This window comes from Orcinus orca, chromosome 7 (genome assembly GCF_937001465.1).
Source record: "Orcinus orca chromosome 7, mOrcOrc1.1, whole genome shotgun sequence".
Taxonomy (NCBI): domain Eukaryota; kingdom Metazoa; phylum Chordata; class Mammalia; order Artiodactyla; family Delphinidae; genus Orcinus; species Orcinus orca.
Window position 1 is genome coordinate 69,512,770 of NC_064565.1, and position 23,657 is coordinate 69,536,426.

Consider the following 23,657-nt stretch of genomic DNA (forward strand, 5'->3'; position numbering starts at 1 on the left):
GGAGGAGTTTGAGAAAACAGAAGCCGGAGGCTCACTGTGACCTTCCCACTGTCCTTCTCCCCTGAAACAGGCTATAAAACCCTCATGTGAAAGGTGTCCTCCCTATACCTGGAGGAAAGGAGCATCTTTGTCTCTGAAGACAAAGGGACTGAGAAGAATCCAAACAAAGAAGCCTTGCTAGGTTTCCCCCAGTTTACTATACTTACCTTACACTCCTTAACCTGTCATATTCCTCCACAGCTGTCCATACTTCATAAATGCTAGCACAAATACACTCAGATCTGTTTCTTCGGATCTTCATTTCCTTATGAAGATTCCTGTGTCATGTAAAACTTATATTAAATACATTGCATACTTATTTCCTATTAATCTGTCTCTATCAGTTTAATTTTTAGACCCAACCAGGAACCCTAAGAGGTGAGAATAACTTTCCTCCGCCACAGTACAGTTACAGTAGCAAAGGTATAATATGGCTTTGTATGAATCAAAGCAGTGGAACAATAAGAACTTTACAAAAATTACTTGGAGATGGTTGAACATCTCTTAAAGAATTATAGGAGAATATCTTCTCTCTCTTCTTTATGTTTTAGAGGCTAGCACTTGCCAAGGCATTGCAGTAAATGGGTGGTTTCCCATTACATTTCCCCTGCAGAGTAAATTCTGTGGATGTGTTTCCCTAATCGTACTAATTACATTACCAGATGTTGCTCTCACTTTCTTCTTTGCCCTAATGAGACATAGATTTCCTATTTTGAAATTGTCACTTATTTGTTATATTTGTCCAGTGTTTTAAACATTATGTGGGTCCTTTATTTGCTTTTGAACACTCAACAGTCTAAAGATTAAAATTTGACATGAAGGCCAATTATGACTAAGATAGGAATTATATTACTCATTACACTACTACTAACCATGCTATACTAGTATAGTTACCCTGGACTTCTGTAGGATACTAACCTTGAGCTATCCATTTTCATTGTCAGTATAAATAAAGTTTTCATAGGAAGTAGTTTATTGGAACTGGTTGATATCTAAATGAAATTAAAAAAATAATTTTTCATAATATGGGCAGAAAAGTATTAAAAATTAGACATTATCATCATAAACCACCAAAAGCTGTACTGGTATAAAATAATTTAATGCAATATTTTGAGAAAAATACAATTGTCAAAATCAATACATTTTTACTTAAATCATAAAAATCTTTTTTTCATGGTGTAATGTGGAGTCAAAATTTTTTTCTATTGAGGTATATATGTGTGTGGAGACTCTATATGTATGTATATAAAATACGTATGTGTACAAATATATATGTACATATATATAATGTAACCACACTGAAATAAAAAGGAAACTTTTTTTAAAGAGCGAGAAGAGATTTAACCCATTTGCTATTAAGCACAGAGAATTAAAACTTTTTAAAATAAATACTTCCCTAAGTTATCATTTCCATGTTATTTTCTATTAAGGGAAAGCTAGGTGGGAAAGCTAGAACAAACGAGATGAAAGGAAGAAAGGGAGGCTACCTCAATGGAAAGGTGAAGGGCTGTGGTGCCAGGGGAGATGGAAAGAGAAAGGAGCCAGAGGGAGAGAGCCCCAGGAAAAGGCGAGGCCAGCTCCTTCTCTCTCCCCATCCCTGGCCACACAACTTGCTCTTAGTAAGTTCCTGCCCACAGCTGCCAAGTCATCTCCATCTGAATGTGTCTTTTGCACCAGGGTTATTTCTAGCAGCCCTCTTGTCTCTGGTGGCTTGGAAGATTATGGTTTCAATGTTGACCCACTTGGCTTCTTGATGGCATCTGACTTACCACATATAGTGGATGCATCTGCTCTTCTCACACAGTTTCCACATTATCAAAGTTCCTCTCCATTTTTGTTTCTGCCAAAGAAAGGCTTTTTTATTTTGCTAATAAGGACTCTGTGAAATGCTGGGGTTTGCTGGGGTGTGTGCCTGCAGTTTTTGTTGTTGTTTTATTTATTTTTTTGAGAAACTGCTATTGTTGCTTCTAAGTGCACCTGGATGGTCTAATCATGTGTTTTAACATGTCATCCAGGAAGTCTAGAAGTTATTGTTATTTTATCTTTATGCTAATATTTTTCTTTTTAATATTTGCATTTAAAAAATTTCCCTAAAATCGAATGTCTATATGATATAATCACTATAGCTATCTGTCTCTCTATATATATCATATATATTGACATGTATTTCAATATATCTATATGTAGTTTTGTCCTTCTAAAGCAAGGACATAAATGCTGAAGTCAATGATATGATCTCTGTTATAAAACAGCTGGACTACTCTTTACACGGAACCACCTCCCCATTACGCGGACTTCTAGGATATTGCTACTGAAGTCAAAACCGTGCAACTATAAGCATGAGTTAATTTTAAAGGAAGAAGGTGGAGCTCCTGGTAGATTCTTATTTTTATAGTTCATACTATTTCAGTTTTTTCAATGTGTCAGTCAATATTCTCAGCACCTTACATGGGCCATTTCATTTAATCGTTCTAATAATCCTATAAAATAGGTACTCTTACTATCTCCATTTCATAGGTGAGAAAATTGAGGCTTGTCCAAGATCACAGAAACCATTACCGACAAAGTCTGAAACTGAACTAAGGGCCAAATTCAGTCCCTGGGTGAGATATTTCTTGCCTCAGGTCTTCCACAGAAGAACTCAACGAGAAATAACAGCATCTGGATAAATATAAAATATAAATATAAAATAATATTGTGAACTTATGTTAACTGAGAACCAACAATGTGTCAAGTACTGTCTAGATCCTTTAAATATTCTTCATTATTATTTTATCACTCCATCAGTTTTTGTGGTGAGAGGTTAGGTTAAGCTTAACAACTACCAACTACCAAGGACAATTGAGGTCACTGTTGCTCCAAAGCTTGTATGGTCCCCATTATTAATCATCAAGGCTATAGGAAATCAACCAGGAAATGTGAGCTTTTCTCCTTAGCAAAGTTGGTAAGATTAGTTACAGTTAATATATCTCTGCACCAGCAGACCCATCTCCCAAGGGTAGACATGAGACAGATGGGGAGACAATGTTTTTCTCGTATAATTCAGGTTTGCTTTTAGCATGCTATTAAGAATTAATTAAGAATTGATGCACTCCCCATTTGTCTGCTCTGAGAAAAAACATAAATGGTTTCTTGGAATTATGTAGACCTGAAGTGCTTGAAAAGTGAGTCTCATTTTGATTGAATTAACTAGAGATGTTCTCTGAAAGGATTAACTCAATCATATATCAAACATTTAGGACAAACAAGAATAAGCTTTTCCTTCCTGCCTTCAGTTATTTATTCATATTCATTTACTCAACAAATATTTACTGAATACCTACTATATGTAAGGCTAAGTGCTTCTTTACCTTAAAATCTGGCAGCAAACATATGACATGGGGAGCTGCAAGTTTCCAGCATGGAGGGGTATGAGATGCATTTGTCCAGAAAAGAGGATCTGAGAGTTCTGACCAGAGTGATGTGAAGAGGCTTTCTGGGAGAGCTGGCATGTGCTCAGGTCCTTGGAGGAAGGGGGGACAGTGACAGGTAAAGATGGCAAAGGGAGCCGTAAGATCCACGCAGAGGAGGCATCCTGTGCAGAGGCATAGCAGAGATCCAGGAGTAGTGAGCGGTGTAGCGAAAGCTATGGCAAAAAAGATAGCTGGGGTTAGACTGTGAAGGGCTTTGAGTATTATGCTAAAGGGTTTAAACCTTACTCACATGTAGGCCTGTGGTTCTCAAAGTGAGATCTCCAGTCCAATAGCATCAGCATCGCTTCAGGCTCTACCCCGGACTTATCGCATCAGAATCTCTGAGAGGTGGGGCTTAGCATCTGCAGTTTAACAGACCCTCCAAGTGATGTTGATGCCTGCTACAGGTTGAGAACCAGTGCTGTAGTCAGCCTTGCTAAACTGCTCTGTGGGCCGTGAATGGGGGACAGGGGTACTGGAAGTCATCATCTCCCTTATCCTCAGGGTAGCTACACAGGCCCTGGAGAAGCTAGAGCTCCTAGCGATGACAGCCACTTACACTAGCAACCTCTCTCTTTCATGCTAGGGTACAAACTCCTTGATCTGAAAAGGAAGCAGGTGTCGGCCCAGGGGCCAAATCTGCCAGATGGCCTGTTTTTGTGTGCCACTCCCGTCCCCCAAGTTAAGAATGGCTTTTACATTGTTTTTATGTTTGGCTTTTACACTTTTAAAGAGTTGTAAAAAAAAAGAAAAGGAAGAGAAGAAAGAAGAAGAAAATGAAGAGGAAGAAGGAGGTGGACGAAAAGGAGAGGAGACAGTGTGATGGAATGTGGCCTGCAAAACCTAAAGCATCTACTTCCTGATTCTTTATAGAAAAGGTTTACTGACCCCTGGTGTAGACAGGGAGAAACTGTTTTTGAGAAGAAGAGTGATAGGTCCAAAGAATGAATTAAGGGTATTTAATATAATAACAGTATGCAGAAAAGAAAAATTGAAAAGAGCTAGAAGCAGAGAAGCCAAATGTGGAACACAAGTGAGATCGTAAAGATCTAAACCATGCAATGCTGTTTGAGCAGAAAAAAGGAAATGGGTCTTTAATACTTATAGAAACAATATAACTTAACTTTCAGTTGACCCAAGTGCTATGCCATAGCAAGGTTCTCAACAACTGGAGAAATCATAGACTGTGTCCAGTTCAGCAATTTCTTGGGGTTTGGTTTGGTTTAGTTTTGAGGGAGTAGGACAGTGTTGAGAGCATGAACTCTGGAGCTCTTGTCTAGTGTAGAGGAAAAAACCTAATCTCTAAGTGCTTAGTGGGTGATTCAGATTATCTCCATAATATTTAATTATTGCATAGAACAGTGATATGTATAGAAATCAACCAGTTATCTTCTTAAAAGGCCAACTCCAGTTCAAAATTCTGGATGGGGCCTGAGATTCTTCATTTCTAAGACGTTCCCAAGTAGGGACCACACTTTCAGTAGCAAAGTTCTAGACTGAACACCAGTGGTTATTTGAAAAGCAAACTTTTAAGGTCACATATTAAGCATGGGAAATAATTCCTCCATCCACAGAAATCAAAGGCACCTTTTCTGCCGTAATACATGATTTAATTGGTTACCAAAGCACACCTGCCCCTGCAGTTGGTCACTGGAAATTCTGTCCTCTCAGAGTGGTAGTTTTTAGGAACAAGTGCCTGGATAGAGAATAAAGCGTAGGATGGAATAAAGGTTAGAAAAGGAAGATAATGGATACAGTGGGTGGAGAAGACAGGACCGATCCTCCCATAGTGGCCAGGGACAGTCTATCTAGTGGTTTGGGGAGCCACACTCCGACTTCGAATCCAGGGTCCTCAACTTAATAGCTGTGTGATATTACACAAATTATTTACCTTCTTCTGCCATGGTTTCTCATCCATAGATGGGGATAACAAATCCTCAAAGAGCAGTTAGTTACAGGGAGTAAAAGAGATAATGTCAGAAAATAATGTAATGCAGTAGTAAGACTGTAATAAGAACTAAATAATTGAATCTTTAATTATCAGAGATAAAAAGGTATCAGCTTGAGATGCAAAGGAAGCTCTCCAACCATCACAACTGGTAAGGAAATAACCTAGAAATTTATTAATGTTACTAAAGGACAAATAGCCCCCAAAAGAGCTTTAAATATACATGTTGGTCCATACATGGGATTTGTATCTTAAGTATTTGGAATTCCCTCCAAAGAAATTGCATGTATGTAACGTGGGACATCATTAGGTGCTTGTTTCTTGACTCTAAAATGTTATGTTTTCATTGTAGTTTAAGGCTTGTACTAAAGGATGGATAAACTTTGTGATATTTAGGAAAGCAATTAAACAGAAGATACAAGGCTTAACGTAGCTTCCAAAGGAAATATGTGTTTTATACCTACATTAAACAAAATTAAATTATTTTCAAAATTAAAATGTGGCTTTTGAAAGCTTTTTGATATTAGGTAAAAACTTATCATGGAATCACATTTAAAGTAAAAAGTTCAGTTAAGTGTCATGTATCTGCTGACTAGATAAATTTCTACATTTTCATCAGATGCTTTAGCATCACAGAGACACAGCCTGAGAGGTGACACATATTGTACCGATTACTCTTAATTCAGTTAATTAAAACTCTCTAGGTCTTCACCTTGACTTGACACTCTTTGCTTCTTTATTATTCTCTGGTATTACCTTATTCACATTGTCCTTCTTCACAGAGCTGTCCTTTCCACTGTGCTTCTGTCCCATCCTACACAGATGTAGTAGAAAGAAAAAGAGGTCTTTGGTATCAGCATTCTAGGACCAATTCCAGTCTGGAATCTGCTGCTTGAGACCCACATGGCTTTAGACAAGGCTCTTTCTCTGAGACTTCGTTTCCTTACTCATATTGATACCCACTTTGCTGGATTATTGAGGATTAGGGATAATATTTGTTAAGTGTTTACCTGGAGCCTGTACATAGAAAATAGGCAATGAATATGAGCTTTTGTTTATTATTTGTTACTGAAACATCAACTCATGTGCCACCCATTCCAAGAAGTCTTCTTGGAAGCCCTGAAGATGGAGGCAGGTTTTACCTCCTTTAATACCCGGAGGTGCATTTTACTTGCACGTGGTTACTTTCACATGTGGCATTTTAGTTATTCATGTGTATAGATTATCTCCTTTATAAAATAGGAAATTTCTAGAGGAAAGATTCAGGTTTCCAGAATCCTATATGTGCCATGAATCTAGCCAGGAGTATGCAAATAATAGGTGCAATAATAAATGCTCAGTGAACATTTCTTTCATAGAGCAAAAATCACTTTCTGATTGAACTCATATCAACTTTCAAGATGGTGTACTTCTGGTTTTCCCTGATTTTGCCAACTTTTCAATGCCCCACCAAATTGAATTACATCAGGCACCAAATGGTTCATGATATTTTCCCTCAAGTATGATTTATTTAACAATCATATACAATAGGAAATACAGAGAATTACAGCAGAATAAAAACACAAGAATTGTAGCTTGTCATGTTAAAAATTAAATAAAAGAGATACCAGATAAATAAAGAGGCATATGAAATTGTTAGATATATGTTGAGTAGCTGAGGATACAAATGCAAAGCAGGCCATTTAAGGCTCAGCAGCCGAATTCATCCATCCCTCTCTTTAGGATGGATTCAACACTGATGTTGGCAGAAGGGATGGGCACTGGTACCCTCTGCTCTGACTTCCCGCTAATTAACATGAGTTAGTGCCTGTCTTAGAGAGAGGAAGGAAGGAATAAGGAAGATACAAAGGAGAGCAGGAGAGAAGGGAGGGGAAGGAGTAAAAGAGGGAGTGACGAGGGAGATTAGGGGGAAAAAAGTGCATCAATAGCGTGACAACTCTTCTGAAGAGATGGAGCGAGTTTTCTCCACTCCCCTGGAAGTTCCATCACAGCGCTTTATAAATTACATAACCTGGAAAATTAGGTTAAACCCCATATACAGAAAATAATGACTTCATTATATTGCTCTATTTTTTTTAGTAATAATCTATATATCTTAAAGTATTAATAGGAACAAAGTGGACATGTTTCTTATGACAATTAAGAAGCAGTGTTTCAATTTATTTCTCTGTTGAGAGACTCTATAGCTTTACTGAGAGACACCTGGCTCAAATAGGAACAATAGTAATTAGACTTCCCTGACAGTCATATTCTAATCTTAAATGCAGAATATTTTGTAGCTTGTAAATAGCTACCTTAAAAAAGACATTAAAAGCAGTAGTTGCAGTTTCTCCATAAATATAAATAAGAAATCCATTGTAGGACAAAAAGTCACCATGACGTACGTATCTATAAATTTCCCCCAACACATCATTATAGATCAATCTTTACTGCTTACATTTAAAATATCAATTGCATTATAATGTCTATGATACAATTCAATTATTTAGCTGTGTTCTACATATGCTTCAGATGAAACAAAATCTAAGGAACTTATTCACAGAACATTTAAAAGCATCTTATACACAGTCTATGCACAAATATATCTTAAATTAAAATGCATACCTAATATGCATATAGAATATGGCTTACACATGAAAAGAGATCTAAGTTGTGAGTTATAAAATCCCACTACTTAGACTTGAAAGCTTGTGATTGCATCCATTTCTAAAATATTGCTTAGCATTGTGGAACCCAGGGAAGAAGCATGTGCAACAGAAAACTCATTAGGATGGACAACCCACCTTCACTTTTTTCTTTAATTGATGGCTACTCTTAATTTTTTCCACCCCATTCTACCATTCACAAAGACATATTCGCTTAGTCTCACAATCATTGAAGAGTTTGTACAGTGAAAAGTTACAACACCTACTTGTGCTTGACCTTTCTTGTCAGCTAATAACAAATAAATGTGGCTCTTCAGTTTGGAGCAAAGGCAAGGCTCTGCACATGCTCAGGCAAAACATGACAAGGAAGCAGAGTCTCCAAGGGTTGCAGTTTGTTTCTGTGTGGTAAAATTATAAACTCACGTCAAATAACATTATCTGTACAGAAAAGTGTGGGATTCCATTTTCATAGACATTTTTGAATACACACACAGACACGCACACACACACACTTCTTGTCACTTATCCCTTGGCCTGTGATATATTTTGTTACATCCTGATGGGATCAACACCCCAGAAGGCAAATTCCATTCTCAGTTCTAGTGTCTGTCTCCAACAGTGGCTGGAGGTTCTTGTCATCTTGGATCGTAGATAATGTGTGACTTGCATTGTGATGACGCCCATGTAGGTGATGCGTTAGTGCTTTGAAATCACAGGGATGGAGGCAGGCTGGTCCACTGCTTTCAGGGGCAGGTTTCACTGTGGTTTCCCAGCTTGAGAGCTACAATGAAGAGTTCATCAGGTCACAGAGCCAGGGCTCTGATGCTCCATTGTTGTTATAGGGCTTCAACCACAGCTTCTGAGCAGCCCCGGCTCTCACTTTGTTCCCATGTATTTAAAATAACAAGGACAATCTAAATAGCCTCAGAGCTGCAAAAAATATTTTTCTATAATTTTGTTTTTGCTTTCCTTTTACTTAACATCTTGAAAAATTTACTGTAGTTACAGCACTCTGTATAAAACAAAGCAAGAAAGTCAAATTTTAAAATGCCTCATCTTCTGCACACATATTGCACAGTTGCCTATGCAGTAACTGGGTTCAAACTGATGAAAAATTAAAACTGTCCAACTTTTTGTCTTAAAAATTTCTCTGGCTTGATTGAAGAAGGCCAAATTGTGGAAGAAGAGCAATGGCAAAAGCACTGGCCAAAATCTCTGGTAGCAACTTTGAGTGTATTTATTTGGCTAGAATTACTAGTTCAGAATTTATGTTCTTCTCTTATATGAGTCCATAAAATGGCCTGTTTCCAAGTGTGTGTTGAAAGAGGAGAATATAGGTTTGTGGAAAATTGAGGATTTAGGATATTTTAGTGCTGTTCTCATTATCCTGAAATAAAATCCAAATGAAAATGAAGATCATGTTTTAGTCATATATAGGCATCAATCACTGAATGGCAATTTCATGTTGGGCTTCATATAGCTTGTAAAAATAAGAGATTTATCAGTAGATAATAGATATTCTTTAAATCAGTTGGAATTCTTCCCGTCTCTTCTGTGTGTGCGTGCGTGCGTGCATGCGTGCATGTGTGTATTTATGTATCTTTAAAGTTTGGATGGAGGGTATGCAGAAAAATTGCTGTAGCTAATATGAGACAATATCTTTAAATTGTTTAATACAGAGCTGGTTTTTAAAATTTCCATCAACTTTGTGGCTTGATTTCTATTTACAATTCCTATGTAAAATAGTAATCACAGTCACTAACTCTGGAATTGTTGATAGGACTAAATGAGATAATACATATGAGATGTTCATCACAGTGCCTGACACTGATAGTTGCTATTAATGAAACTATTATTATTAATTAAAGAGTCTTACAACTAACTCAAGAATACTGAGAAATGAATCATCTTAAAAGCTAATCACAAAAAAAAAAAAAGCTAATCACATTTTAACTGTGTCATATCTAAAACAACATTTAAGGAGCTACTGATAGTATATCAAAGGCTTGACGTGGTACCTGCAGCATTTTCTCTTGTCCCTACCATCAAGGTACAAGATAGCAGGACTCATTTTTATATTTTTTTTAAGGAGATACTAAGACATTTCTACTATAAGAAACACATTCCTCCCTTCTAACTCCCTTCTAACTGCCTGCACCTTCTCTGTTGGTCCAAGACAGTAGTTCTCAAATTTAGTGTACAGAAATAGCAGTAGAGTGAATTATTAAAAATTCAGATTCCTAAGGCATCACTCCCAGAGTTGGTAATTTGGTAGATCAAAGGTGAGCCCTAGAAGCTGATTTTGTTTTTTAAACATCTTTATTGGAGTATAATTGCTTTACAATGGTGTATTAGCTTCTGCTGTATAACAAAGTGAATCAGCTATACATATACATATATCCCCATATCTCCTCCCTCTTGGGTCTCCCTCCCACCCTCCTTATCCCACCCCTCTAGGTGGGCACAAAGCACCGAGCTGATCTCCCTGTGCTATGCGGCTGCTTCCCACTAGCTATCGGTTTTACATTTGATAGTGTATATATGTCCATGCCTCTCTCTCACTTCATCCCAGCTTACCCTTCCCCCTCCCTGTATCCTCAAGTCCATTCTCTAGTAGGTCTGTGTCTTTATTCCCGTCTTGCCCCTAGGTTCTTCATGACCATTTTTTTTTTAAGATTCCATAGATATGTGTTAGCATACAGTATTTGTTTTTCTCTTTCTGACTTACTTCACTCTGTATGACAGTCTCTAGGTCCATCCACCTCACTACAAATAACTCAATTTCGTTTCTTTTTATGGCTGTGTTATATTCCATTGTATATATGTGCCACATCTTCTTTATCCATTCATCTGTTGATGGACACTTAGGTTGTAGAAGCTGAATTTTTAAAAAGGGAATCATTGATGCAAATGTCCACGGATTTTAGCAAATATTGATGTTGTTTCATAATATGTACTTGCTTTGTTATTATCACTCAGTGTAAACATTCATATTTCCTACATGATGTAGAAAAGGAAATTGGTATAAAACATTCATATTTCTTTTATGGAATAGTGGAAGAAACCAGGATTAAACCTCCCCATAGGATATAGCTTATTATTTTTAAAGAACTAAAGGGCCTCAGTAAATATAATTTTTATGGATGAATAAGTCAAGAATCCTTTGAAAAGGTAAATTTAAAAGTTAAATATTTAAAGCTTACCTGTTAATGTTTTGCTCCAGAAAACAGAGATTTAAAAGAAGAATCCAGGAGGACATTTAAGTAAGATAACTTTGTTTCTAATGATATTTTACAAACCATCCACTTCAGAAATAAATTTCTCAACTAAAAAATAAAATTACCTCTCATGTTTAAAATGACAGAAGCCTTTAAGGTGTTTCAAACCTATGAATGTGTCTCAGCATGTTTTTCTTCGGCACTTACTAGATCTTCTGAATTCTTATGAAGATCAGGCTCACCTAAAAAATAAGCAAACAAATAACAAATAAAAACAAAATAGGTCTGAGGAAAAAAACCTAATAAGGTCAGGAAACTAAAGCAATTAGGAAAATGTTGAAGACTGGATTTTACAATGGATCTGTGGCACATTTCTCCAAAGATACCAAATATTTTCTTTTCAGCTTGTGGATTTATAGAGTATAACAAATCATCTTCTGGTGGTTATACAAATTTGTAAAGTTGCAATTTAATCTGGGAATACAGAAATGAAACAGATGAAACATGTTTAAATATGCTTTAAATCAAACATAAAAATTATGCATGTTTTCCCCAAATATTTTTAATTGAAACAAATTCTTTTAAACAAACCTTCTGATGTTCAGTGTCTTTTATCACACATTGCTTAGTTGCTATGAATTTAAAACAAATGAGTACAAGAGAATGTAATGTTTAAGATAAGTCATCATCTGCCAAAACAAACTATTGGAATTTATCATCTTAGAATCACTCAGCTTCTATATAAACCTTGAAAAAAATTAGCATGGAAAATGTTCCAACATTTCTAGAGAGGTTGCAGAGAATCTATCAAAAATAGAAACGTAAAGCAAAATGTACAGATAAAAGAGTCTTCTTATATAAGAAAGTTAAAAAATGAGCAGAAATTAATTTTTGAGTCAATTATGATGCCTATATATGACTATATGACTTGATATTTCAGAAAACAGTCATATATGATAGAATGTTCTCTCCATCTGAAATTTGATTGAAAATATACTAACAATTAAACTTTGCACCAACTGATTTTGAGATCATTTCTCCAACAATTATATAATTATAAAATTAGTGAACATATAGAACTTAGGGAGTATTATCACAAAGCAAAATTATTTTGTCCCTTACTTTCTCTTTAAAATATATTCAGTGGGAGAAACTTATCTTCTGTCCCAAGTTCAATCTTTCAGAGAGTATCAGGACTTTTCCAGTCATTCTTAGTTAATAAAAACATCGTGTGATAACATTAAAATGCCAGTGTCTTAGGTCTGGTCACATATAATACACATCAATCTTAAAACAAAGATAAAACTTCTTCCCAACCTTGGGTTTGTTGCAGAGCTTAGAAAGGGTGGTGATGGGGGGGAGGGCATGATTGATGTTTCTTTCATTTCCTGTTTGCCCTCCCTCAACTGGCTACCTTGGACTCCTGAGCTGGAGCAAGGGAGAGAAGAAGGCTAAGAAGAACAGCAAAGTTCCTCTATGACTAGTACTACTGTAGGATGGCTTTGCACTCACTAGACCAGGCAGGTGTTTAGAGCTGACTCTATTCTGTAAGCACATTCATGGGCTCTCCAGGGACCTCTTGCCAAGACCATGGCTGGAGACTTAGCACAACCTTGGTATGGACATATGAAACTCTGGTTCCTTTACAATGTCCACAGCCCCTGGAAATTTGTTGGTACATCTCCAGCTTCTGTCTCCTGAGGTCCAATCATGCTTACAAATACAGGTAGGTTACATTTGGTTCACATGGAACATTCACTAGGCCTTTATTCCTATAAATTACTTGAGAAAAGGCTGAAACCTATACAGCTTCCTCTCCTTCAGCTTATCTGTCACCTTCTAACCTTTTAGACCTCTCACGTAGGAACTAGATTCCATTCCCAATATCCTCCTAACTTCAAGCTCTCCAAGGGTGAAGCTATCTTCCTTTGATCTGAGGCGAAGAGGGAAGCATTTCTACATCTTTCCCAATAGCAGAGAACTCATTAAAGAAATCTTCCTCACAAATCCTATTCTAACCATCAACAACCTGGTCCTTTCAATTGTTTGAATTGGGTGAAGGTTATAAGCATCCTATTATTGACTTTTGGATCTTCTGTGAAATTTCTGCTTCCCAGGTCAACTTGTTTCTGACATTTCTGACATCTAGTCTTGGCTTATACTTCTGATTTAATATCGTGTTACTTATAACTAGATTATAACAGAACAAAATAGACTAGAATAGAATGGAACAGAGTGGGAAAATAGATTGAATTAAAAAGAAAGGAATATAAGTAATTAACTAATTCTCTGTTTCTCAAAATTTTTGAGAATCTTTTACAATGGACAAAGGACACTGAGCTTTACCAATAATCGAATGCTCTTACTTCTAGTGGATAAAAAACTCACCAATAACAAAACAGTGGAAGAGGAGCAAAATGGCAAATCGTTAAAATGCAGCAATTACAAAAAAAAATCCCTAAATGTTATGTAGACTACATCCAAGAGTAATTCCATACATGCAATTAGAAAAGTAGCAATTTAAAACTATGACCAATTCAAGACAAGATTTTTGAAGCACTGGAAAAAAAAAATATTCCTTGAAACTGTAAAATTCCAGGTGTTTTCAGGGGCAGGTATACAACATTGCCAATCAATCGCATGGCAGCCAGAATGCTTAGGAAAATACTAAGCAATGCTTAGGAAAATATTAGCAAATTCAAATTCAAATCACATTACTTTTAGTTAATAAATCTTTAGTTGTAGAAGCCTTTACAACTAACTTGGATTACTTGGAAGTAACCCTTAGGCTTTCATAAAAAAGGGTTACTTGGAAGGGTTACTTGAACGCTTAGGCTTTCATAAAAAAAGAAAGCCATATCATTCTGACAGAAAAGAAGGACTGATTTGCATTTTTCAATTCATTACAGATCGTCTTAGATAATCTTCACGACCCAAGAGTGATCTGTGTAAAAGACCTTGAGAAGCATCCCTAAAATCCAAGGCTCCAAACATTTTTGAATCAGAGTCCTCTCTTTTAGTTTGATGAAACGTATGACCTCCTTAAAGTAAAAGTCATAAATAAATGAAATGAAATACATGGGATTACAAGGGACTTCATTTTTATTAAAATACAATTATCAACATCTTTAAGTAATCCTTAACATGTGATACAGTAATATATGTGCTTCTTTACCAATGAGTTAAATAACAAGGTCTAGCTGCAGGTCTGTCAGCTGAGTAATTTTGAAATAATATCAAATAATACTTCAAGGTATCCCCATGAATTTAAATATCTTATGAAAATATTGATGATTTCTATTGGTGACAAACACAAATACCCCAAGTGTTACTCTGTGCATTTTTGCCTGCAAACGAAGGAAATCCTAAATTTTAGTTAAAGGTTAGTAAAAAAATCACTCTCCAAGTGTACAGGCTCTATCTATATAACCTGGGTTAAAATCGTTGATCTAGTCTAACTTTATTTTATGGGTAAGAAACAGGCCCAGAATAATCAAGTGATTTACTTCAGTGTAGATCACAAATAGATAATCTGAAGTAAAAATTATTGGCTTTTAAGTCACTATTATGTCAACAAGATCCATAAATTGACCTAGGAATTTCATTTTACTGAAAAGATTTGCAAGTTCCCATACATAGGAAGCTACACCTTAGGAATGAATGCAATGGGTTTGTTCAAAGCAGGTGCATAGAAGCTTGGTTGATAGCCAGGAAAAAGGCAGTGAAAGTAAGGAAACTTTGATAATTCTGTTCATCTCAAAGAGCTTTTAGGTGTTCATCTAAATGTTGAAATTTGAAAAAAGTAATTTGTAAAATGATGGAAATATGGTTTTTGCTTTATAAACACAGTGTAAAATCAGAAGGGTGCAAGGATGGGATAGAGGTCATAGGAGGGACAGATCTACACAAATAAAAATCCTTTAAATTTAGCTAATCTAAATCTTAGCCTGCAATTTGAGCTCACTATTATTATATTAGAATCATAATATGTTAGCTTTGTAGATGATATAAATAATACTTGCAGGGAATAATGTAAGGCACATGATCAGCTGGGTATTAGAGACTCCAGTTGTCCAGTTATGGTCTTGTTGAACTAATATTTAAAAAATAATCTGCTAGGATAAATTATTATACAATTGAAAATATATCAGTAATAACACTTTGTGAACAACTGCTAGGTGGTGGGCACTATTTTAAATGCTTCACTTATCTTAATTACCTGAATCTTCACGGCAAAGTGAGGAAACTGATATGTAGGCTGAGTCATCTGACCAAGGTTTCAAGGCTGTCTAGTGGCTGAATCTCTCTGACAAAGTCCAACCGGAATCTTGCCCTCCATTTCCCAAACTACAATTATTTGCATACCACCTTTACCATTTCTGCCATATCTATACGCCATTTATTCTATTAGTTACTAATATTTTTCTTTACACAGACTTTAAATCTATTCTCTTTTCAAAGATTAGTTTTGTCCTGAATAGTAATATCCAAGATATAACAGATTTGATGTGCTTGTTGTGTTTTCCTAACATGTAGAATTCATAATTAGCAAAAAGATAATTTCTTCTATAAACACAATAATTGATTTAATTTAATGGTTTATATTTGCCCTCATACATTTCTCACTTATCTGACCCAACAATCCCTGCATGGAGTAGTAAAACTATCACCATAATTTCCATTTTAGAAATGAGGAACACATGGTCAGAAGGAATGACTGACTACTCCAAGGCACCATGGCCTGGGAGAGTGTGGGAGACAGACCCCCATATTATCCCTTAAAAAATACTCCAGTTAATTTTCCATATTTAGCAGAAGCAGCAAATAGTGTTTGAAAAATACTTGGCAAAAATTGGTTTGTGTAGTCCTTTCAGCAGAAATACTAGTTCTGCGTTATACTGCATTATCATTTCTTCATAAGAAAAACGTTACCTTTGCTATGTATAGCAGTATTTCCTCATGCAGGCAGATCTGTCTAGGTTGATTCAGTTCTATTTTTGGTCCATTTATGTAGCTTATGTTGCCAATAACTAGAAAGAATTGATGATCTAGGATTGAAAGTTATAGTTACTGGAGAAACGTAATGTGGGATAAATCGGAGCTTCTGATTCTAAACGGTGTTTTGACATCTGCATAATATGATTTGCCTTGTAGGTTGGGAATAAGAAATCTTCACATCAGGAGAAAATACTCTTCATTTAAATGCCTCTCGAGAGGAAACTGTTGTGTATTTTCTGCCTGAGGATAAATTTTGCTGTGTGCATGAAGGTAACAGTAAGCAAAGGAAGGAGTGAACACTAAATACCAAGAGAGATGAGAAGAAAAAAAGAGGTGAGGCTGCTGAAGAAAAATTCCACCTCTTTCCAAATGTGCTAGTTTCAACCCTATAAAGTTAGAGGAAGTAATGTCTTATTTCATAAAGTGTTATATAAGATACAAATCAAGAAAAGGCTAAATTATTTTTTGGTCAACTAAAGCAGTACAAAACACACCGATTCACATTAGCAATGTGAATGAATCCTAATACACATGTATTAAGCACCTAAAGATGTGGTGAGTTCTGCACAGAGATGATCAGAGGTGATCTGTGGAAAATGAATGCACGATCTCTACGTATATTCATCTGCCATTCTGTAACAATTCATTCCACTTGGGGAGGAAATAGCACATTAAACAGCCAGAAATCTTAAAGTTCCATAGAAACTAGAGTTTAAACAATGAAGAGAGGTGGTGAGATGCCTTCTTAAAAGAGTTCAGTCTAAAATTGGGTCTATAGGATGTATGTGTTTTGGTGGCATGAGGATAGGAATATTCTCCTAATGAGGGGAGTGAGGAGGTGAGATGGAAGAGCAGAATGGAATATGAGCGAAGGCAGCAGATTGGAAAGAAAAAGATGTGCCAAGGAAGAAGTGAAGCCCAGTTGCGAAAACTTGACTCAGAGTTCCTGCCCACTGACTAAAGTAATGGTTTCTCCTTCAGCGTCATTCTTTTAGAGGAAAGCTCTCATGCCTATTGAAATGCTCTTATTCTCAGATGGAATTTGTCTGATTGAATAACAGATCTTTTATTTTCTTTTTTAAGCAGGCTCTGGTGGCAGGGAGATGGTGAGAAAGTAAGGGCATTGATTGTCTTTGAAGGTAGGGAAGTTGGGAGGGTAGCAATGGAGAAAGAAGGTCTAGGGTAGTGAAATGAAGACCACTCAAATCATACTTTGTCTGCTGTAAAGAGTGATGGGAACAGTTGTGGAAATTTTAAGATTTGGCTCTTAGAGCCAATTTAACGTGAGAGGCAGTATGGGTCTTCTCTACTTTCTCAATCAGGGAAAAGATGGGATGAAAATTGAATCTGAGAGGTGCAACAAAAATTCACATTTTCTTTATCTTTTATAAGCAAAAAAATACATAAAGAGTACTAATTTTAGGTAATCTAAACTAGTTTTAAAAGTTAAAACTTGGAAAAAAATTGTAAAATGATAGAAACACTTCGGCTTTGCTTTTAGTATTCTAGTTAATTGGGTTTTCTATTTAAAGCTAGATTAAGGAAAAAAAATTTCAATTGCTTTCAGTAAAAATGTTTAAACATGTCAATATGTAAACCTACTTTTGTGCCTAAATGGAGAATACTGAACATAACTGAACTTGTTTTAATGATAGATAATCCTGCAAAAAAACCTGAGGGTTATTGTTCTAAACATAAGCCATTAATTCTCACTCTCCTATACATGTAGAATAGAGTATCGTTCATGTTTAGTGGCTCTAGGTAACTACTAAAAAGATCAATTCTTGATTTTACTGCTTTGTCACCAATTCTACTCAATTTGAAAGTTAAAAAAATCGTTGAAAGTTCTACTTTCAATGTGAGATTTTATAACATAATGCTACTACTATCAGAAAATTATTTCTCAAATTGCTCAATTTTAATAATGTCAGAAAGAAAAATCAATGAGGCATGTACATGATATATCTTCCCACTTATCCACAATCTCTGGCCTACAATTTTCCATAAGGTTCTGAGCTCTTGTGTTTTAAAATGGATCCAAACATGGACGTGAAGAAGGTGTGATCAGATTTTAAACTGTAGGTCTTCACACAAAACCTTTAAAAAGGATACAATTACATAAACAACTTTAAATTTCAAATTCTTATTATAATCTGTCTACATGTATTTTAACATGAATATGCTGTTACATATTGATTTATTAAATCATAAGTGATCTGTTAGATACAGATTAATGAGTAAAAATTGCAAAGTTTATTACTATTAATAATATTAGCAGCAACAGCAAAAACAGTAGTTAATATTAAGGGAATAGTTACCATGTGCCAAGAACTATGCCAGGTGCTTCTTATATTTTATCATTTAATCCTGCCAACAATTTCTATTGCCCGAGATCACATACCATCTAAGGAGCAGAGCTGAGCCTTCAACCTCAATGTACTAACCTGAATAGTTTGGTCACCCAGTACTAACTCCCTGATCCACAGGGGCAAGTTTCTATTGGATCTGAAAGAGTGAATGCATTTTGTGTTGCCTGGAGAAGTGCAATTGCAAAGATTCAAGCTGAAAAAACATGGCATTTTTAATCTTCATGTTCTGACAAGCTACTAAAATTCAAACTTCAGTTTTTCAGAGAAGAATGAGTAGTTTGATAGTAAGCAGCCCTCCCTACAAAACAAAACTCACTTTTTACTATTACTTCCTGTAGTAACACCTGCAGTAGAAGACAGGCTAAGAAAGACTCAAATCCCAAGACCCACACAGGCCTATACTCAGGAGGATTTCAAAGTGAAGGGCTGCAAGAAGGACCCAGACGTTCTCTTGCCATGTTCTCATACCATGGAGAAGAAATAATAGAAATTTCTGACTCCAGGAATAATGAGAAGTTATTCAATTTAAAATCCAGCATAAATATATGACTGAGGTAAATATCTATGTTTAAAAAAATCAAAAGGTGTAAATGTGAAAACTCCACCATCTTTTTTTTTTTTTTTTTTTTTTTTTTTGGTGGTACGCAGGCCTCTCACTGTTGTGGCCTCTCCCGTTGCGGAGCACAGGCTCCGGACGCGCAGGCTCAGTGGCCATGGCTCACGGGCCCAGCCGCTCCCCGGCATGTGGGATCTTCCCGGACCGGGGCATGAACCCGTGTCCCCTGCATTGGCAGGTGGACTCTCAACCACTGCGCCACCAGGGAAGCCCTCCACCATCATTTTTGTCTCGATTTCTGACTAGCCATCCTGTAATACCAGAGCCAACCAACCACTCTAGATCTTAGGGATCGCAAACTGCACACATTGTTTACCTTGCATACCCGTGCATAGTAAGAGCAATGAATTGTTTCTACTCTAAGATGGCAAACATCACAAATTACTAATTTTTTAGTGTTTATGATCAAATTCTTCAGTGGAGAGAGCACTTTTTTTTTGGTATGAGTTTCCATCTAGGGAAGATGAGAGAAGAAAGAATCAGGAAAGTATGTCTCCTTTGAATTTGTTCATCATTTTCCCCTTGGATACAAAAACCACTTACAATCTTCATCAAGTGGAATACATAATTTTCAGAAAGTAGGTACTTACCATAGAAAAAAAGATTCATAAAATATTGGGGGCATGAATAATCCAAAATTCTAGGAGGCTTTAGATGCCCCTGATGATATTCTATACATATTGTTTGACAAATGCATAAACTAAATTGACTTGGTGATACCAAATTCCCAAACAATTAATTGTTTTTTCCATCTTATTCAGCTTTAGTCACCAAATCTTAGAGGGCTTAGTTGGTAACTCATTAATTAAGGTCTAAGAATCAGCCAAAATAGAAATCAATCTCACATAATCATCTACCCTTTAACCTGGAATGAGAAAGACTAGTGTTCTTACAAAATGCCTTCCATGCTATTTTTTCTCTCCTATATACATGTTCCTGTCTGACTTAGGCTAGTTATGCTGAGGGGCTATTTTGAAGAAACGTGTGGAGAGAGCCTTATCTACTTATAGTTGTTGAAGTTAGTAGTGGAATAAATTGCTTCTCTTGGTCATGTATGCAATACTCATACTACAGTACTCCTTTATAAATTGCAAATCCATGCTTTAAAATAAAAGCACTTTAAGCAATTAGTCACAAAGCACTTTACTGATCTACAACATTTAGCCACGGTTGTGGGAGCAGTGCTATCTCTAATCTATAATGGCTAATACAACAGGATTATTCTCATGATTAACTCATTTAAAATAAATTGTAAGTGCTCTACTATCTTTACATTGAAAAAACATCAAAACTATTGCCTTGAGACGGCAGGGAAGACGGCGGAAGAGTAAGACGTGGAGATCACCTTCCTCCCCACAGATACATCAGAAATACATCTACACGTGGAACAACTCCTACAGAACACCTACTGCACACTGGCAGAAGACCTCAGACCTCCCAAAAGGCAAGAAACTCCCACATACCTGGGTAGGGCCAAAGAAAAAAGAATAAACAGAGACAAAAGAATAGGGACGGGACCTGCACCAGTGGGAGGGAGCTGTGAAGGAGGAAAGGTTTCCACACACTAGGAAGCCCCTTCGCAGGCAGAGACTGTGGATGGCGGAGCGGGGAAGCTTCGCAGCCGTGGAGGAGAGTGCAGAAACAGGGGTGCGGAGGGCAAAGCGGAGAGATTCCTGCACAGAGGATCGGTGCCAACCGGCACTCACCAGCCAGAGAGGCTCGTCTGCTCAACCGCCGGAGTGGGCGGGGCTGGGAGAGGAGGCTCAGGCTTCGGAGGTCTGAGCGCCAGGAGAGGACTGGGGTTGGCGGAGTGAACACAGCCTGCAGCGGGTTAGTGCACCACGGCTAGCCTGGAGGAAGTCCAGGGAAAAGTCTGGACCTGCCGAAGAGGCAAGAGACTTTTTCTTCCCTCTTTGTTTCCTGGTGCACGAGGAGAGAGGATTAAGAGCGCTGCTTAAAGGAGCTCCAGAGATGGGCGCAAGCCGCGGCTAACAGCGCAGACCCCAGAGACAGGCATGAGACGCTAAGGCTGCTGCTGCCGCCACCAAGCCTGTGTGCGAGCACAGATCACTATCCACACCTCCCTTCTGGGGAGCCTGTGCAGCTCGCCACTGCCAGGGTCCCGGGATCCAGGGACAACTTCCCCAGGAAAACGCACGGCGCGCCTCAGGCTGGTGCAACGTCACGTTGGCCTCTGCCGCCGCAGGCTCGCCACGTATCGTGCCCCTCCCTCCCCCCGGCCTGAGTGAGCCAGAGCCCCCGAAGCAGCGGCTCATTTAACCCCGTCCTGTCTGAGCGAAGAACAGATGCCCTCCAGCGACCTACGCACAGAGGCGGAGCCAAATCCAAAGCTGAGCCCCGGGAGCTGTGCGAACAAAGAAGAGAAAGGGACATCTCTCCCAGCAGCCTCAGGAGCAGTGGATTAAATCTCCACAATCAACTTGATGTACCCTGCATCTGTGGAATACCTGAATAGGCAACGAATCATCCCACATTGAGGAGGTGGACTTTGAGACCAGGATTTATTTTTTTTTCCCCATTTCCCCTTTTTGTGAGTGTGTATGTGTATTCTTCTGTGTGAGTTTTTGTCTGTATAGCTTTGCTTTCACCATTTGTCCTAGGGCTCTATCCATCTGTTTTTTATTAAATTAAAAAAAATTTTTTTTTCTTAATAATTATTTTTTATTTTAATAAATTTATTTTATCTTACTTTCTTTTCTTTTCTTTCTTTCTTTTTCCGTCCCTCCCTCCCTCCCTCCCTCTCTCTCTCTCTCTCTCTCTCTCTCTCTCTTTCTTTCTACTTTTTCTCCCTTTTATTCTGAGCAGTGTGAATGAAACGTTCCTGGTACTATAGCCAGGAGTCAGTGCTGTGCCTCTGAGGTGGGAGAGCCAACTTCAGGACACTGATCCACAAGAGACCTCCCAGCTCCACGTAATATCAAACGGCGAAAATCTCCCAGAGATCTCCATCTCAACACCAACACCCAGCTTCACTCGACGACCAGCAAGCTACGGTGCTGGACAGCCTATGCCAAACAACTAGCAAGACAGGAACACAACCCCACCCATTAGCAGAGAAGCTGCCTAAAGTCATAGTAAGTCCACAGATGCCCCAAAACACACCACCAGACGTGGACCTGTCCACCAGAAAGACAAGATCCAGCCTCATCCACCAGAAAACAGGCACTAGTCCCCTCCACCAGGAAGCCTACACAACCCACTGAACCAACTTTAGCCACTGGGGACAGACACCAAAGACAACAGGAACTACAAAACTACAGCCTGCATAAAGGAGATCCCAAATACAGTAAGATAAGCAAAATGAGAAGACAGAAAAACACACAACAGATGAAGCAGCAAGATAAAACCCACCAGACCTAACAAATGACGAGGAAATAGGCAGTCTACCTGAAAAAGAATTCAGAATAATGATAGTAAAGATGATACAAAATCTTGGAAATGGAATAGAGAAAATGCAAGAAACATTTAACAAGGACCTAGAAGAACTAAAGATAAAACAAGCAATGATGAACAACACAATAAGTGAAATTAAAAATACTCTAGAAGGGATCAATAGCAGAATAACTGAGGCAGAAGAACGGATAAGTGACCTGGAAGATAAAATAGTGGAAATAACTACTGCAGAGCAGAACAAAGAAAAAAGAATGAAAAGAACTGAGGACAGTCTCAGAGACTTCTAGGACAACATTAAACACACCAACAGTTGAAATATAGGGGTTCCAGAAGAAGAAGAGAAAAAGAAAGGGACTGAGAAAATATTTGAAGAGATTATAGTTGAAAACTTCTGTAATATGGGAAAGGAAATAGTTAAGTCCAGGAAGCACAGAGAGTCCCATACAGGATAAATCCAAAAAGAAACACGCCAAGACACATATTAATCAAACTGTCAAAAATTAAATACAAAGAAAACATATTAAAAGCAGCAAGGGAAAAACAACAAATAACACACAAGAGAATTCCCATAAGGTTAAGAGATGATCTTTCAGCAGAAACTCTGCAAGCCAGAAGGGATTGGCAGGACATATTTAAAGTGATGAAGGAGAAAAACCTACAACCAAGATTACTCTACCCAGCAAGGATCTCATTCAGATTTGATGGAGAAATTAAAACCTTTACAGACAAGAAAAAGCTGAGATTTCAGCACCACCAAACCAGCTTTACAACAAATGCTAAAGGACCTTCTCTAGGCAAGAAACACAAGAGAAGGAAAAGACCTACAATAACAAACCGAAAACAATTAAGAAAATGGGAATAGGAACATACATATTGATAGTTACCTTAAATGTAAATGGATTAAATGCTCTCACCAAAAGACACAGACTGGCTGAATGGATACAAAAACAAGACCCGT

General features: G+C 37.4%; 1 protein-coding gene across 7 annotated transcripts in view; it reads right to left on the reverse strand.

Annotated features, from left to right (window-relative positions):
- Positions 1-6,738: 6,738 nt before the first annotated feature.
- The window catches only part of PDE1A (phosphodiesterase 1A), a 351,251-nt gene continuing 334,332 nt past the window's right edge, over positions 6,739-23,657 (reverse strand). For 2 of the 7 annotated variants that reach the window (XM_049712585.1, XM_033423687.2), the window contains exons 15-17: positions 11,510-11,544; positions 11,288-11,410; positions 6,740-9,471 (exon numbers count right to left, since the gene is read on the reverse strand). In XM_049712585.1, the coding sequence (XP_049568542.1) occupies positions 11,291-11,410; positions 11,510-11,544 (155 nt within the window). In that variant the 3' untranslated portion in view covers positions 6,740-9,471; positions 11,288-11,290. The other 5 variants (XR_007478526.1, XM_033423689.2, XM_033423688.2 and 2 more) reach the window with 5 other exon arrangements.